This window comes from Vitis vinifera, chromosome 1, assembly GCF_030704535.1.
Source record: "Vitis vinifera cultivar Pinot Noir 40024 chromosome 1, ASM3070453v1".
NCBI classification, from domain to species: Eukaryota; Viridiplantae; Streptophyta; class Magnoliopsida; order Vitales; family Vitaceae; genus Vitis; species Vitis vinifera.
The window spans coordinates 4,875,500-4,893,556 of record NC_081805.1 but is presented as its reverse complement, the minus strand read 5'-3'; the positions used below and the strand labels follow the sequence as shown (position 1 = coordinate 4,893,556).

General features: G+C 38.4%; 4 protein-coding genes across 5 annotated transcripts; 1 reads left to right on the top strand and 3 right to left on the bottom strand.

The window, feature by feature from the left end:
• Nucleotides 1-590: 590 nt before the first annotated feature.
• On the bottom strand, nucleotides 591-1,814 carry LOC100250842 (probable NAD(P)H dehydrogenase subunit CRR3, chloroplastic). The gene is made up of 3 exons (XM_002284643.4): nucleotides 1,454-1,814; nucleotides 1,202-1,341; nucleotides 591-1,061 (listed from the first exon to the last, which is right to left on the bottom strand). The coding sequence occupies exons 1-3, from the start codon at nucleotides 1,762-1,764 to the stop codon at nucleotides 937-939; spliced, it is 576 nt and encodes a 191-aa protein (XP_002284679.4). The 5' UTR covers nucleotides 1,765-1,814; the 3' UTR covers nucleotides 591-936.
• A 203-nt stretch (nucleotides 1,815-2,017) lies between these two features.
• On the bottom strand, nucleotides 2,018-9,570 carry LOC100255981 (uncharacterized). 2 transcript variants are annotated; one of them, XM_010656282.3, is made up of 9 exons: nucleotides 9,304-9,570; nucleotides 6,745-7,158; nucleotides 6,438-6,653; nucleotides 5,385-6,031; nucleotides 4,892-4,988; nucleotides 4,744-4,797; nucleotides 4,551-4,669; nucleotides 3,305-3,495; nucleotides 2,018-2,914 (listed from the first exon to the last, which is right to left on the bottom strand). In XM_010656282.3, exons 1-9 carry the CDS (start codon nucleotides 9,568-9,570, stop codon nucleotides 2,277-2,279), a joined length of 2,643 nt encoding a protein of 880 aa, XP_010654584.1. In that variant the 3' UTR covers nucleotides 2,018-2,276. The 2 variants fall into 2 exon arrangements, with proteins under 2 accessions (XP_010654584.1, XP_010654627.1); XM_010656325.3 differs by having other exon boundaries at nucleotides 6,745-7,095.
• Nucleotides 9,571-9,878: 308 nt separating this feature from the next.
• LOC100259429 (NAD(P)H-quinone oxidoreductase subunit L, chloroplastic) lies at nucleotides 9,879-10,980 on the top strand. The gene is made up of 5 exons (XM_002284630.5): nucleotides 9,879-10,062; nucleotides 10,142-10,231; nucleotides 10,310-10,417; nucleotides 10,517-10,611; nucleotides 10,705-10,980. The coding sequence occupies exons 1-5, from the start codon at nucleotides 9,937-9,939 to the stop codon at nucleotides 10,850-10,852; spliced, it is 567 nt and encodes a 188-aa protein (XP_002284666.1). The 5' UTR covers nucleotides 9,879-9,936; the 3' UTR covers nucleotides 10,853-10,980.
• Nucleotides 10,981-11,302: 322 nt separating this feature from the next.
• On the bottom strand, nucleotides 11,303-17,850 carry LOC100264607 (uncharacterized). Its single transcript, XM_002284622.5, has 10 exons — nucleotides 17,087-17,850; nucleotides 16,862-16,999; nucleotides 14,804-14,992; nucleotides 13,253-13,390; nucleotides 13,020-13,141; nucleotides 12,796-12,928; nucleotides 12,575-12,704; nucleotides 12,383-12,462; nucleotides 12,129-12,263; nucleotides 11,303-12,001 (listed from the first exon to the last, which is right to left on the bottom strand). The coding sequence occupies exons 1-10, from the start codon at nucleotides 17,567-17,569 to the stop codon at nucleotides 11,765-11,767; spliced, it is 1,785 nt and encodes a 594-aa protein (XP_002284658.1). The 5' UTR covers nucleotides 17,570-17,850; the 3' UTR covers nucleotides 11,303-11,764.
• Between the last annotated feature and the right edge of the window lie 207 nt (nucleotides 17,851-18,057).

Sequence of the window (18,057 nt, the reverse complement as noted above, 5' to 3'; positions counted from 1 at the left end):
CTTAGTGAATGAATTGTAGCTCTTGGACTTCCGACATGACTATCTTGGAGTCTTGTCATTTTGAAGTCATCAATTCTTCGAGCCAACGTCCTCTACTTTATACTTTTTCCTCAAGAACATCTATAGTTCCTTTGCGGTATTTATTAGACTATACATATTATATGATTTGTTGTCCAAATCATTGAAAACTTAGTTTTTTCCATAGAAAGTTGGAATGATTTCAAGCATTTGCTTATTAGTTTCACCCTCCTTTAATGTACCAAACATCCTTGATAAGACCTAAGCAATATTTACAATAATTTTTTTTTTGCCACCTCTTGAAGTCTAATAATCAAACAATAAAATAATTCTATCTTAAAATTGTTATGCTAATTATTGAAAGTTTATTGGAATAATAAGTGCTTAAAATAAATAAAACAAATAAAAAATTTAATATTTGATCAAGACTATAGTTTGACTCTATCTCATTGAAACTAGAGTTTGATTCCATGTGCTTAAGATAAATTCACCCACCCAGTTATAGTAATAATCTCCTTTTGAAGTGGTTTCCCTAAAATCATTTTTCAACAATATAATCACGGCTACTCTCATACAGCTAAACCGTCATAATAACTTTATTATCTACAAAATGCTCATAAGATACCATATTAATAAATAATATCATATTGAACTAGGGATAAGGATGCCGGAAGCCACACATACGGTTTATCCCAGGAAAACAACTTAGAAGGATGGGTCCACCACAGTACCTGTACAGAACCCAAGCAACTCTCGTGCCCGCTTCCCTGGGACACTCTTCAGAATAAGCGATGGCCGTTGGTATAGGATGTCAAATTGATATCTTGTTGTAAGCTGGATGGAATCATGGAAGCATGAAATACATACAGCTAGCAGTCGCGCTGGAGCCAGGGCTTGAACTGAGATGGAAATCGTTGTTCACATAATGAGGTTATCAAGAAATGGAATGCTGAATGGTAGCTTTAAGACTCCGGAAGCTACTAGGAGCAACAGAGTCCATGTTGGTAGAACCCATAGAAACGTAACCATCAGAATTTGCTTTGCTGCATAATAATGGTGAACAACAAGACTTGGGTAATCATAAGTGGAGTTTTGAAATGTCAAAACAGATAAGAAAAATTGCTTTTCCTTCATGTCGAGAAAACAAGAGAAAATAAAAAATGAAAAGAAACCAATAAAATACCAGCAGAGCGTGACGTCCCCTCTGCTCTATCAATGATCCATTCGCCAGTCTCGCGGAGCTTCTTTTCGACAGACCCTTCGGTCTTGCCAATAGAATTGGACAAAAGTAGGTCAAATAGAGTCTTGTTTTGATCGGAACCCCTGATTTTGCCCAAAATTCCCGTTATCCATAGACTAACAGAAATTAAATTGAAAACCCAATAAACGAAAATTGAAGAAAACGGGAAAGAGAAGTGAAGGATTTGGGATGAACCTGGGGTCGCGGTCGCGGAAAATGCCAGCACCAATGGCTCTTTCGATTTGGATGACGGAGGGCTGCCGCTGTGGTGGTTGAGGGCGCTTAGTTTTTGGTAGGGTTGTAGGTTCAATGCGCTTGGGCTGAGGAAGAGGTGGTTGTGAGTGGTGATTAAGGGAGGCAAGAGCGATAGGTGTGGACATGGAAACGCACCTCATACTGTGTGACGCTCGTATCAACTTCGTCAAACCACCCAGAGTCAGGGAGTGAGAAGTGAGGACATGGTTGAGTGAATGACCAAGACGACTGGAAATATCTTCATTTATCATTGGAGATATTATTTTTAAACGCCCTTGTCCTATCCACGTCCTTTCTAATCCGACTCCAAAGAAGAGTTATAACTTGGTAATTGGTTTGAATGGATTAGAAAAGAGCGGAAACACAACCGTCACAAAGGGGGAAAGGATTAGTAGGCTAGTTGTATTAGGTTATTAATGAAATACATTTGAAAATTAGTCAGAAATTAAATATTCATGGCAGATTGTTTAGATAAGAAAGATATTTGTAATGTCAGAGTCTATATTGAAATGGCTGTCAAAGGAGCACTTCTTATTGAAGATCATGCAACATGGATTTGTCAAAGTCACAGCATTTCCACTACAAGAATAAACCTCAACCTTTTCATGGTAGTAAATGGTAGAATCCATGAAGGGGGCTGAAATTTATATATGCTACGCAAATCCTGACTGGAAAAACAAGCACCAGAGTACAGCAAAAATGATGATAATTTACAGAAGTATATCTTATTTGTGTAACTACGAGGGTTCACATCTTCATTTCATCATGTAGGCAAAGTCCTCAGCAAATGAAGCGCTCGCATCCACTGTGGCCCTTGTGAAAGAACAATTCTCCTCAATGCTGGGATTGCTCCAGCAGCTATAATTGCCGAATGGTTCTCACTGTCCATGCTTATATTATACAGTATAGCTAAGGCAGCTTCAACAGCCCTCTCACTCCCTTCTTCAATCACCTTCACTAATGGGAATATTCCTCCCTCAGCAGCAACTGCACGAGTAGAATCCACCACCCCTTCCGAAATTATTCTGTTGAGTTCTATAACAGCAGCTTCTTGTGCTTCTGGAGAGAAAGAGGTTTTGATCTGCTCAACAAGTCTTGGGACAGTCTCATAAAGAGTTACCTCCAGGTTGACTGGATCATCAAAATCTTGGTTGGGACCAGACAAAGAACTCAGTTTAACTAGGCAAGCTGCAACCCAGTCTTTGTTGTGAAGAGGAATATTTGACCTGAGAGTTTTACGTAGCAATTTTGTGAACCGTGCAGCATTTATTGTTTGGCGAAACTGCACAAAGTCAAGTAATTTTGTCAGTAAGCGTGATGCAGCAGATATAGCGAGACCGGCTTCTTCGACTTTCAAGGCATGTAGTTCTGGCCGCTGATCACCCATATCAGATTCTGTATCTGCCAAATGTTAAACCAAAAATTCATAAATTTGAAAAAGTACGATAATTTGAACACCAGGGAAATCAAATCCTTCTCCTTTTATTTTGCATAGAATTTGAAATGACCTATCTGCTTTTCATGGCATCCAGAATAAGAATTGTCACAGGTAGACTCTTAGGGACTCCCTTATCGACCAATGTTCCAAGCGAGCAAATGAAAATTAAATAAATGAAAGGGCAAATTGCACAGATTTATCATGGGCAAGATAAAGGCAAGGCCCACTTCCAAATTTCCAGTTATTTTGTAGTTTTAAGTTTTTAACAATGTTATTGGAAATGGAATATAGATGAAACCACAACATAATTATATAATTTTACATCATGAAGGAAAGAAAATTGTTCCCCATACCGTCCAAAATCTTCTGTTGGAAAACAGCTTCCAAACCAGATTCAATGTCTACTGAAAGGATTGTGTCCAAGTGTGGCTCAATAATTGTCAGGAACTCAAGGATGGAAGATGCTTTTCTCTGCAAATTTGGGGATGGAGTCTTTAAAATTTCAACAAGGCAAGCAATGATGGCAGAGTCCATGACATCTTTCCTATAAAGCAAAACATCAGTTTGTGTGATGCTCACATTTCCAGTTTTCTCATGGAAGTGCTCAATTAATCAGTACATCACAATTGGAACTTCAGATTGGTTTTGTGCAGATATAAAATATGACCAAAAAAATATGAATAGAAAAATAAAAACTATTGAAATTTGTCAATCATGCAAGAAGTTAAACACATATAATTAATGAATACAACTATCAAAACATTGCCAAACTGATACAGCTGAGCTGTATCAACTTCAAAGTTACATCTTTTCACAAATGAGATAGACTTAACAAGGAAGGCACAACACCTGGCAGGAGAAGCCACAACCCAATAGATTGTGGTGATTTTTACCTAGCAGGAGGCTTGAGATTGCCTCAAAATGGACCACCTGTTTATAAAATGTCAAACAAACGATAGAAGTTTACATAAAATTATGCTCTGTTTGATTCCAGAGAAGACAAAGGAAAGTGAATTTTGGAAACCCACAAACATCTGGGTTTGGAAAGGTTGTTGAAAGAATCCAAAGCTCACCTTCTTTACCTGGTATGCCTATGCAACCAAATGGAGCATTAGAGGGTTCCTGAAACTAAGCATCAGCCTGCAGTAGTAATAGCAGGACAAAAATTGCAAAATGGAAAATGCACCCAAAAAAGACAAAAAAAAAAAAGAAAAAAGAGAAAAAAAGAAAAAGAAAAAAAATCAATAATTGAAATTTAAGATTTAACTAGTTCCTTGTGTTCTTGCAGCAACCAAATTAAGGAGCTAGCAACAAGTAGTAGCCCGGTGATGGAATGGTTTATGTTGCTAGTCTACAAAGGATTGCACTTATTAAGCCCTCTCCCCAGGTAAAACTGTAAAAGCTCGTCTTATTCCACTTATAACGAAAGAAAAGTGAAGGTTAAACTCTGCATTTTGTTCACTTTATAATATCTATATTTCTAATGAAGAGTAGTGGCAGTAGGTAATATCAATAATAATCATACTAAGAAAGACGCTTACACAGGAGAATAAGGTGATGATGAAAAAGGAGGTTCTGCTATAGAAAAGGAGAACAAACCCTGTAGTTGATTTTGATACAGCTGTCTCGTCCATGTTTCCAACAAATTGAATAGTGGCATCAGGCCTTCCCATTGCATTCAATCCCTTCTTTGATCCATTAACTGGTCCTTCATAAAACTGGAGTACATCATCATAGGGTTAGTTAATAGGAACTTGCAAGTTTTCAGGACATGCCACAAAAAGTAACTAACCTTTGATTTCATTTCTTTACCAGGGTCTAAAATCCGTGCCAAAATATCCAAAGTCTGCAGTCCATGAGAGTTTCTTATCATTGAGAGATAAAAGCATAAGAAGTATTTTTCAGAAATTTTCCAGGGAACAGGAAACACGACTAAAGACCTTTTCCATCAAAGTTTCAGATGTCCCTGAGTGCTTCAGAGCATTAAGTAAAGGATATATAACACCTTCAGCTTCGATTAGCTGGCAGATGCTGTTGCTGCATTGAGGAGGATGAGAAAACAGTTATTTGACATTAGAGAACTCAAGCATGTACAAAGTACAATTTATTTTTGGAAAATCTTAGTAGTATAGAGGAAGTCTGATGTAAATAAATTGCATGAGTGAATTTTAGGCTATACACAAGAGCACTAACACAGGTATCAATTCCAGACTAGGTTTTTGACATAGCACACCATAAAGTCCTGCCCAAGCCCACAAACTTCACCCTCCAATGCCATCTTCCTCTCTTACACATATTTTCTTTAACCCAAACAAAATGCTTTCCATTTTGCTCTTCTAGTTTTTACTAGAAATTTTCTGATTCACAGCCTAAAGGTTAGCTTGCAACACCTATAATGGAACAGGGGCTTGAAAGACAAGAAAAGGAAATTACCTGACAGACAACCTTTCCAAAGCACAAGTTACAGCAAATCTAACCGAATCATTATTATGGTCTAAAAGTCGAACTAGATGCTTCATGGCTCCAGCTTCCTTGAATGAGATCCGCATATGCTCATTAATAGATGCATCAGCAATTGATTCTGCAGCTCTTGAAATGGCCAACTCATCTTCAAGCCCAAGAATCAGAACTAACCGAGCAACACCATCCATCCATGGCAAAAGTGTAAACCGCTGACTTGTGGATACAGATTGGGATTTTCTTTCATCTTCCACCTCTATAGCCCCAATACGAGCAAGAAACTGTTGCTGTGTACGCCCAACTACTGCATTTATCTTGCTTTTATCTATTTCAGCATTCTTGTCATCAATATTCAATCCAAGGAGTAATTCAGAGGCGCCATACTTTGAGGGAGCTTTGGAACTCTGTTCGATCTTTGTACCATCAGGTAAAGAAGGCCATGAGTACAAACCTGGTGTCAAGGCCTTGTAGGCAGCTGCACCAATCATTGGCACTATGACCAGACCCTCCTCAACGATGAGAATTCTATTATATTCATCCTTAGCAAGTTCCAACAATGCATTTCTTGCTTCCTTTTTAATGACTTTAGATCCTTCTACATCAATTCTTAAAAGCTTTGCCTGCACTCAGTATATAAGGTGGTCAAGATCCCTGGTATTTGATCATGAAAAATCAAATAGGATCATGATTAGATGTTCAATGGAAATTGAAATGAATGATTGTCCATAAATCCATCATCCTAAATGGAATCACCGCAAGAAATTGCAGCTAGTATAAATCTTTGAAATGGGGTTATCTAGGGAGATCCTAAAACTTGTCTTATAATGAATGCTACCTAAATGGGTCAAAGACAATAGAGTAATTAAGTTTCCATCACACATCTGGGAAATAAAAGTTTAATTTTTATTTGAAGTATATTATGTCAAATAACATTTACTTCTGAAGCTCAGCAAAAGAATTCATCCAATTATTCAATTCTTAGGCATAATCTTCCCGATTAACAAAACAGAAAAATGGAAGTCTCACCAATTTTGGAATAACACCTGCTTCAACCATGATGCTGTGAAGAGATGTGCTTAATGCCAAATTTGCCAAAACCCCTCCAGCTGCCTCCTTCACTTTAATATCCTCATCCTCCAGGGACCTGATTACTAGCGGCAGAAGATCAGTGTTAGCAATTTTCATTCTGAGCTTTTCATCTACAGACAGATTCCATAGAGTACAAATACTTTGCTCCTTCACCTGCAGAAATAGGTTCATGATAAACCTTAATCATCAGTGCTCAAAAAAACTCTGAGGATGCTGGAAAAATTCCAATGATGTGTTTTCATACCTCAGATGTCAAGGAAGAATGCCTCAACAAACCAGTTATCTCTTCTATTGCCCCACTTTCTGCTACTGACTCTCTGTGTAGATTAATTGAAGCTATTTCTCGTAGAAGGCCTGCAGCTGCTTCACAAGTAGAACTGGAGTCTGATTTAAGGAGATTTACTGTGAGATTTAAGCAGCCTCGGAATTGCATTATGGCATCAATATACTGCTTTCCTCCAAGTGAATATTTCCACAATGCTACTACTGCCTGTTCCCTATCAAGAGGATCATTATCTAGCCCAAGCATCCGAACAAACAATGCCACATAACCATCACCAAGACTAGGAGAGCTGCTGTTTATTGTATTTCTGTCCTGCAACAGTAAGTGAGAGGATGCATCACCATGTAAAGCCAGGAGGGAAGAGCACATGCCATCCTTGATGAAATATAAGCACAAGTAAGAAAAAGAAAACAAATATAAACAAATCTCAAGACATTAAAACAATCTCTGCCAAATGAAGATATACTAATTCTAAAATCAAGAAGGATAATTATAAATTCTTTGGATCCTTTTTCAAACTTTAAATAATAGAGGCAGTCAAATGAAGGTTTTAGGGGCAAGAGGATATAAGAGCTCAAGCTGTTGGTATCAATACTCAATCTTCCATATCTTTCCTAGCTAGCATCAAAACAATTTTTTCACTAAACTTACAGTCTGCATAAACATGACAATCCATTGCAAGCTCTGAGTTGCTTAAAATGGGGCATCTGGACACCCAAAAAATCTTGAATGAATTCAACGTCACTTTGTTTAATAAGCTATGTGAAATTAAGACAATTTTCCTCTGCTAGCTTTTAATTGACCTTTTTTGTAAATGACCCCATAAGTTCTTGTGCAATGGCTTTCTTTCAATCTTCAAACTACGAGTCCTTTCCTTCTCTTTTTGCCATTTCCCGGGCTAAAGATGCCTGGGTATCGGAAGTGTGGAACCCAGATGGTGTAGGGGATGGTTGAACCCTTCTTTTCTCAAGGGCGCTTAATGACTGGGAAATTGAGATGATGGAACAGTTTATGCTAAAAATCCAATCATTTAGGGTGCAAAGGGAGAAGATGGTTTGGACAACATCTAGAAGTGGTGCTTTCTCAGTCAAGTCGCTCTACTCTACTATGGAGCCTGGTGGTTCTGCTCTGTTCTCTTATGTTGGTATTTGGAGAGCGTGTGTGCCTCTTAAGGTAACTTTTTTCTCTTGGGAAGCTTCTTGGGGCAAAATCTTAACTTTGAACCAACTCCAGAGGAGGGGTTATTCTTTGGCAAATAGGTGTTTTCTTTGTCTTGTTGAAGCAGAAACGGTGGATCATCTTTTACTCCATTGTGTTATGACGAGGGCATTGTGGAATCTTCTTTTTTCTCTCTTTGGTGTGGAGTGGGTTCTCTCTGGTACAGTTAAGGAAACTCTCCTTGGATGGCATGGAGCGTTTGTGGGGAAAATCCGTAAAAAGGCGTGGCAAATGGCCCCCTTATGTATATTTTGGTCAGTTTGGAAGGAAAGAAATTTGTTGGCTTTTGGGAATGAGGTGTTGTCAATCCAAAGGCTGAAACATTCTTTTGTATGTAATCTGTGGTCATGAGTTAGGGTGTTTATAGTTTTGAGCCCTCGGTCTCTAGTTAGCTTTTTTGAGTGGCTAGGCTTTAGTTAAAGGTAGGGGTTTCGTCCCGCTACCTTGGTTTAGAGTTGGTGGGCTGCTTTAGTATACTCCCTGTATACCTAGAGGGCACTAGTTTGGTGTCTCCTCTTTCATTTTAATATACATACTTCTCTTTACTTATCAAAAAAAAAAAAGGGCTATGGTTTCTGCACTGTTCACATTCTAGAGTATGTGCTTTTGGCTCTAAAAACAATGCATAACAGACAATTTGGATTGCACAGGACATCAAGCACACTCTACATAATCATTCAATTTTACAGTTGAAAAAAGAATCCTGATCCATTACTTCATCTCTTGAAAATGGGAAACAAACACCCTAGCTTCTTATCTTCCACCCACTTTAATTCGCCAAAATCAGTTTATGTTAAAAAAATTATCAAAGCATTATCCAACATACAGCACAAAAATATCGAACCTGTTATCCACTTACATTACATCATAGTTCAAATAATGATATAAGAGTCTAATAGCAAGTAAAATGCATTCAAATTCATTAGTTCCTCCGTGTTGATAAGGTAAGGAACGCCCAATTTTATTCTTCAAGTGGTTTCCCTAAAAATGATCACGACTAAGTAAAGAAACTCCCAACAGCGTCAATATTCAATATTCCGCTTTCATACCCATACCATAGCTCAAAGAGAAAAGCATTACCAAGTTCACAGAAAAGCAAATTCCATCATCAACACCAACCATTGCTAAAATTTAAACAACAAAAAACGTATCTTTGGGACACAAACCCTTTCTCAACAAGCAAGGTATCATCAGTACCCAAATACCAAATTCCCACCCAGAAAATCCAGGGAAACGTGGAATAACTAAACCCGACGGGCGGAGCGGCATAAACATTAAGAGAAAGAAAAGTTCAGAACTCACCGCAGAAGCAGACTGTTGTGAGGCGGCATCAACAATACCTCCACCATCGCCGCTGACCCTTGTGAGGACTGTACGGATAGAACTTGATTTGTGGTTGAAGATATGATGATGAAGAAGATGATGCTGATGGGTAGAACAGAATGAGGCAGTTGGACTCCTTCGGGTTCTTGTGGGTCTAACTGCAATAACATCCAAGTGGGTGTTTGGGTGTGGATGATTGTTCCAAACCTTAAACTTGAAATGAGGTGGTATTGTCGAAGCCATCATTGAATCGAATCTTAAAACGCAGAGTCTAGGGTTTAGAGGAGAGATGGAGAAACTTCAAGTCTTCAACAAAAAAACAAGGTTCCAGGGTTTTCAGTTTTCACTCATCTGAACACTCGTTTGGGTGATGGACTGTACTGGATGACAGAACGACACCGTTTTCCGAGGGCCCAGTAACAACCAAAAGTAGTATAATCAGACGGTCACAAACAATTATACCGCGAGTGGTCTATATTGAAACATAAGTGCCACGTGGCACTCCTAAAGCTTTTCAGATGCAGTTTTTCTGTTGAGGGAATGAATGTACTACCATGAAAAATGAAGCAACAAAGATAAGGAAACAGAAGCAGAGGGAGACAGAGCTCTAAAATGAGCTGCTCATTCAGTATCCAAATTCCAAAGGCTTTGCCTTGTCTCTTCCATTCTCAATGCAAATTCCCTTCTCTCAGTATTTCTTCTATACAAAAACAATCCCATCATGCCAAACCCATCAAGGTATGCATTTTTTCCCCTTTTCTTTTCAGCAATCTTCAATATAACCATGTAACTCACAACCCTTCTGTTCGAATCGTAGACAATTACAAGCATCATCAAGAAGTCGGTTGATTATATCAGTACAAATAAACATAGTTTGGCAATACAAGTTGGAGCACTCTTGGCCACTGTAAGGCTGTAATCCTTCTTTCTTTGCGGGTATGGCATCCTTTTCTTGAGACTAACTGGTAGGAAATAATTCTAACAGGTTGAGAAACCGGCATTTGCGGTAACCGGAGTGAATAAGGAGGTGGATTTGATATGGGTTTTGATTCAGTTGGGAATTGTTTTGTTTTGGTACTTTCTTATCATGCCAGTGAGTAGATTTGTGTGTGAGCTTCTGTTTTCTTGCTCTAGAGTTCTCTCGTGTTATTGGAACTGAATCCAGATGATAATGGTTTTGGGTGGTCTGCAGCCAATCATCATGAACTGGCTTAGGATAAGATGGTATGAAAGAAACCTGTTGGAGATGTATTTGCAGTTCATGTTTGTCTTCATGTTCTTTCCAGGGTGAGTTCGGTTCTTCATTTTACTTTGATACAGAGAATATGGGGAAAGGGGATAATATTAATAACCCAATTTTTTTGCTCTTCCCATGTGTAGTGTGATGCTCTGGGCACCATTTCTGAACTTCAGGAAATTCCCAAGAGATCCGTCAATGAAGTATCCTTGGTCCACGCCTCAAAATCCCACACAAGTTAAAAATGCCTTTCTCAAGTACCCTTTTGCTAAACCTGAAGACTATCGATGACCTAAGAGGTATGAATATCTGAAATATCGATCGGAATTTAAGAAACCTATCGTTTCATTGATGTATCATATATGGTATATTTGGCTTTTTCAAGCTTATCACAATGGAAAAATGTATTTATTTTTTTATTTTTTATCCTTCTTTCCTATCCATAGCTAATGTTGCTAAGAAAGCCAACTGTGTCTTTTTAGAGAATAACAAACCGCCTGAGAAAAAGAATGGAACTTCCAGCTCCAGGGCCAACCCCACTTCCGAAATCCACATGATAGGTCTTTACTACCACTAAAGAGTGGCCAGGAAAGGAAAATTAAAATGTTAAATCAACTTTAATATCGAATTTCAATCAGCCATGGCCCTGTGAAAAAGATCCTTTTACATTCTTCCCGCAACATTTTTCCACAAAAAGTGAACCAAACATAAAATGAAACCTCCTGGATCGTACACCAAACATAAGATAAAACTTCCAACTTATTCAACATGATTGCAGCTACAAAGACTACCAAACCACATGATTACCGCATCCAAAGCATATAAAAAACTACATAACAACCACAAATCAAAACTACAGAAAAAAAAAAAAAAAAAAAAAGGCCTTGTGTCATCAAATTCCCTTCCAGATAACCGCATGACCCTATCTCTCCTTGATATCATTTTGCTGGTATTGCAGATGTTAGAGATGAATAGTCAGTCCTAAGAGACTCCCAACAAATTGAAACAACTTCCATGGAATTCACTTTGAACTCTCATCTAGTTTCAGCACCCTATCAAGCCACATAAAATTACATGAAAATAACTCATCCTCTGCCATATTATTATGGCAAAATTTGTTTACTTCCCCGATGCTGAATTTTTGGATTTAAAAGAGAAAAAAATTGATAGTTTGCATCACTGGCTGCTGTTGCGGTGTTCCAATCAGAAGGATGGTGAGGAGCTGAACACTACAGACAGCTTCTTCAAATCCCAGGATTCCATGTTTGGGGACATGAGTGCAGCACCAACAGCTACAGCGGCAATGACAGCAAAGGTCAAACTTTTCATGCACCCATGGCCACGAGATACCCTTCCTAAAATTCCCTTACAGTACTTGTCTGCATCCTTGAGGAGTGCTTGATGAGCAGCATCCTCTCCACCAGCCAATTCTTTCTCATTCTATAGGTAAAGAAATGATAAAATTAAGAATTTCCTCTAACAATTATTGAGGAAAAGTATTTGTTTTTTTGGGCAAATTAATGCATGGCAATATAAATTTCAAAAAATCTCAACAAGGAAAAACTACCTTGTGCCTAAAACTCTTGAGAGTTTCCCTTAAAGGATCAAGAGAAGATTGTTTCAGAGATAACTCCTTCAATTGCTCGGTAAGCTTTCTCAGAATTGCAACACTAGCTTCTAGATTATCCAAATAGATCCTGTCCTGTTAACATTGAATTTTGAGAGAAAAGAATAGATTTTTCATCGCTCAACCCAAGAAAAAGATGAAAAGATAAATCCAAGAAAAATGCAGAACTGCATGATAATAAAACAGTTCCTCACCCATTGCTTATAACAATCAGGATTTTGAGTCAAACACCAGATAAAAATGCTACTTGTTTCATTGGATAATTCTGGGATACCTGCAAAAAGCAACAGAATTTCTCAAGATCAACTGTAAAACTAAAATTTCCACCTAATTGTTAAGAAATAAACTATAGAGAATAGAATCAGTCAGTTCAAGATTTAAATTACTTTCTCCTGCTGCTTTGATGGTGAAAGTCAGTATCTGCTGTGAAGCCTGCTTCATTGCTTTGCTTCCAGCAGGACCAGCTAGGGCTACTTCTTTTAGAGTGGGGTATACTGCCTCAAACCTTTCAGTTGCCTGCATAAAATAACACTTGAAATTTAAAAACTATAATTTATTGTATATCCAGGGAAAATTCTACAAATAAATGCTTCTCGATATTACCCACCTTTATCCGTGCTGAAGATGCAGGGAAGGTAGCTCGCATCAATATCTCAAATGCTGAGGGAGGCACTAATCGCTCACCCTTCCTAATAGCTCCATTTACTAAAATAGTGCGGGCTTTTGGGGCAGACAAAATTCTGCAATCAAAGAAAGAAAGAAAGAATCAGACCTACAAAATCCAAGGAACAAGAGACGAACAAAGACAGTAAAAACTTCATGCGTACAAACCTTTCCACTAATTGTAGAACCAAATCCCTGGACTGTGGATTACAACTTGATTTGCCATTAACTATAGGCAATATGTTATGTGCCCATAAATACAACCCTACAGCCAGGTCTCCTTGACAAGCCTACATGAGAAAAATAAAAACATCAAAGTTAGAAGGAAGAAAGGAGAATATTTAGTGATTTTTATGCTTCAAAAGACTCCCTTAACTGCACTTATATTGCTATTCACTCACCTGAGCCACCATCCATACTATAACTGAAAGCTTATCCTGTCCTTGATACTTCGAATTTTCCCTCAATGTTGGTAACAAATTAATTAACACATCAGGCTTTCTCCTCAATACCATTGCTAATACTACAAATATTGCAGCCTGCCATTTCATAATTTGTCAACTGAACATCAGCCCCTTTAATGGGTAAAATTTTTGGGTGAAGCTAACACATGATCACAGGAAAGTACGCCAGGAAACAAATACATAAAAACCGAAATTATAGATATACGAGAATATTTAAAGACATGCAAGCCTAACTTATTAAAGAGATAAAAGTATCTGACAGCAGAATGAACTGGACCACAAATGGAAGAAAATCTCTTTATGCCATTTAACATTTTAATTCCGAAAGTATTTTTGAGCCAGTATCATTATTTAACCATGAAATTACTTTAAGCCAGTCTCATTTACCAAAGTGCACTCATAGTGTGTTAAACTCATGTCAGTAGACAACCATAGTAAAACTGAGAATCCCAAACTAATTGCACCTATTTTAAGCTAAAATTACCCATACCCTATTAATTATCTACCAAAGCCGGCTCGTTATCGTGTATTATCCTGTCATGGTAGTAGTCAAACATGGTAAAACTAAATATCCCCAAATAAACCAAAGCAGAAGGTACATAACAGCAGTTGATGCAATATATCAAAACCAATGGATCCATAAAATGTCCAACACTGAAAAAACAACAGAAAACAGAAAGACCATTATGCTAAATTAGGAGTCCAATGCAAGTTTCTTAAAGTAAGCATTCTAAACCATAGCAGCCATCTTGACCATACTAGTAGAAAGATCCTGGCAATTTCCTCTTGAAGAACCTGATAACTCCATCATATATGCTCTATCCACTTGAAATTATCAAAATTTGGTGTAGTGCAGGATCAACTTAGAAAAAAAGGGAAGGGGAAAAAAAAGAGAGAAACACTCTTTTCTTAAGTTTAGTAATTCAAATTCCATATAACTACCTCACTACATAAACCAGTCCCAGTTATAAAGAAGCCTACTGCAAGGAATCGTAAATTTACAACTGTTCAAACAGCTAAAATTAAAGTTTTCCAAATATTCAAAATATTCTAGTACTGTAAGTCAACTCTCCTGATTCCAAATATCCGCAAATCATCCCAACTCTTTCCAAAATAAATAAGATCTTTAAAATCTTCCTGATCTATGAATAGAACAACCATATCATTCATGGTGCTTAATCGCATTGTTGGAAATTTCAGAAATATAATAGCTGAAAGTACCCATTCAGATAAACTGAGAGTGCATATAGAAACAAGTTTTCCCAAGGATCAAAGAAGCCATTGCTTCTTTGCAATCAGAAATAGCATTTTCCAACAAATTATTAAAATAAGATGAAAGAAAAAAGAACCTACAGATGGTTGAGTACATCACTATTGTTACCATCAGTATTACTAATAAATGGTACCATCAATCAAAATGGTGCATGGACAAGTCTAAGATAACAACCACATGCAGAAGAAAAACCAGTGTCCTCAACATTAAATTACCTGAGATTTCGATGATGCATGCTGCAAGCCCTTTTTGGAGCCTTTTGTAACAGCTTGCTGGCTTGCTAAGTCAGAAAGAATGCAGTCTAAAGACCATAACACAAAGGAACCAAGTGCCTCAGAGGAACGTTGGTTGATCCAGTCAACTGATGTCTTATAAACAACATCCGAAATATGACAAAGAGGGACCTGTTGAACAGAATGTTAATTAATTAGGCCAAAAAAAAATATTCAACAAAATATGTTGAGTCTGAATAATTTAAGACATCATTAAAGTTCTAAAGATGCTTAATCATGTCACATCTATTCCTGGTATACATAAAGATGCAACGGTGCCTGGGTTGCCTTTTCAATCAATCTCCACCGCTCAGAGTTGCTATCGGCGCAAGTTTTAAGGAGTGGAGTCTTGGGCCTAAAGTCAAGCTGGGGTGTCATTTCATTCTTGTAACAGGGGTGAGTGCACCACAAGACCAGACAAGTTGCTTCCTCGCCTTGCAGCGACGGCATTTGTCTTTTAAGTCAAGTAATTTCCTAAGACTGCTCCTCTTATTCTACAATAATCCAAGCAGCAGCTCCACGAGTCCACTTGGAACTGGTCATTTCCTGAGCTATTTGTCCTCCCCTCTTGGTTGGAGTTTCCAGCCACTAGAACAATAAGAGAAACTACAGTGAATGAAAGAACCACAGATTTTGACCAGATTCCACACCTTTGTGTCTGGCTATGTATATGGATGGGCATAAAGAAGGGACAGGACATCTCTCTCCTTTTGGGGGGAAAGAGAGAGGAAATAAGCTGCAGCAGCACTTCACAAACTTGTGGTATAGATGATAGATTCAATCACACATGGATGTGATGTGTGAGATGCCCGCCCTATTAAAGAGATTTTTTTTTTTTTTTTGATAGATGGCCTATTAAAGAGGATTTCATTCGCTACACCCTAATGGGAACAAATCTAATTCCTTGGCCAATACATATTAGGATTGGTAAGTATGGTTTCACCCAAACTGCTAATATAGGTTTTTATGGTAATGGCACTGAAATACCATTTCTCTAAATGAGTTCTCTTTCATCTTCCACCATTTCCGGAGTTCAGATTGGAATTATGATCCAATTGAACAGTAAGCCTATTCCTTTCTCGTTCTAAGACTGGAATTTCTAACAATGGACTCAAATCATTGAAAATTAGGAACCTCTGGCCTGTTCTAAATAACTTTCATGTATAAATCAATCATACACTTTCCACAGCATCTAGTGTCACATAATCCATTAGGAGTTGGTTACATATTTCCCACAACATCTAATGTCACATATAATCCATTTGTTGTTGGGTAGTGTGAAAAAGAGTCATCCATTGGGCTGCAACTTGGGTAGGACGGTCAGATGGATGGCTAACCCGAGCCCAACCCAAATTAAGAAACAATCAACCCATGCTCAACCCAACCCCTAACCCGAGATACTTAACCCAAACCCAACCCAACCTCTTATTGGTCATGTTAAACTTGGATTGGTTGTATTAAACTCAAGTTGGTCATGTTAAACTTGGGTTTGTCACGTTAAACTCAGGTTAATCAAGATAGACTCGGGTTGGTCATGCTGATTCAAAATGTTTACCCAAATCTATCCAAACATTGGGTTGGGCATCCAAGTTGGACCTCTAGGAGTCCACTTACAACACAACAACGTATTTTTTGATAAGGCATATTAGAACCACAATAATAAAACCGTAAATGTTCTGAAGCTTTATAAAACCCAATCTGGCAAACTTATAAAATTGCAAAACACAAAACACTGTTTTTACGATTATGATGGTTAAATTTGATGAGAAATGAAATTTCACAAAAGACTTGAACAGTGATAAACTTTATACCAATTTGTCGTATAAATTAGATGTCCAAGATTTCTTAAATTTTGATTTTAGATTTAATATTTCCTTCATTCACTCTGACTCACCCAAACCCGTCCCCAGAAAAATAAATCGGAACGCTGGAACGCCCAAAGCCTTATTTAAATTGAACTGTTAGGTATGTCTAAATTCCAAAGAAAGAAATATGACTTACATCTGCGATCTTGGCGACCGTTGACTCCCTGAACATCTTCATCCAAGGAAACTGCGAAGAATTCACAGCTGAAAATGCGCGACCAAAATAATCGGCAAACCGCATTAGCAGTATATCCTCTTTCGATTCGTACGATGCCTACGCCCAAAGGATCCGATCTTACACAATTCCATCACAAAAACACCAAATCAAACAAGAGTGCATCAAAATCAACCAGAAACTCACCGAAACATCAACAAGAAAAGCCGCCAGATCAGCCGCATCAATCTTGGAGGCCGCATCAGCCACCGTAACCTTGGGCTTCTTCACCTTAGGCTTCTTCACCTTCTTCTCTTGGACCTGCCCGTTCTCCGCCGCGACTTCGTCATCACTGTCGTCATCTTCATCATCGGACCTGTGCTTGGACTTCGATCTAACCTGATGATCATCGGCAGCAGCAGCAGCCACCATCTGAGCTTCCAGGACCCGCCGGCGCCGCTCCTCCGCCTGCTGCTCGAGTGATCGGAACACATTAGGCTTGTCCCCGGTGGCGAGCGTTCCATTGACACGAACCTTCTCAGAATTCCCAACGGAATCTGAATTATTGGACTGCTGCTTCCGATTGCGCTTGGCGTAGGTGACCTTCTGCCAACCGTGGTTGCTGTGAGCATTGGTGACGTCGCCTTCGCCGTTGACCAGAGGTTCAAGAGTGACTGGCCTTTCATCCATGGCTCCGAAAAGAGAGAAATATAAATATCAGAGAGAGAAATCGCAGAGAAAGAGAAAGGATAGAGGAAGAGCGAAAATGTGAAAAAGGGTGTGTATATAAGAAGTTTGACCGGAAGAATTTGACCTCTGTCGATATCCGGAATTACAGGGATGCCATCAAGAGCATGCGGCGGGCGTCGAAGAGAGAGATTTGGAGGAGATGGGGTTGGGTGAAGAGTCAAAGCTGTCCAACTTATTAATCTGACACGCTGCATTCGCACGTGCCTCTCCCTTTCTTTATCCTATCTTCTCTCTTTGTTTTTTCAAAAATAATTCAATTATTAGGAAATGTATTTTGTTTCCATTTTTTCTCGGGGTGTGTTTGGGTGTAAATTTAAGGCATTGGGAAGGGAATGGACCTCAATCACTTCCTCAATAAAATAATTCGCATCACCTATTTTAAATCTTATCCAATGGACCGATACTTTTACTAAACTCATATTTGGATC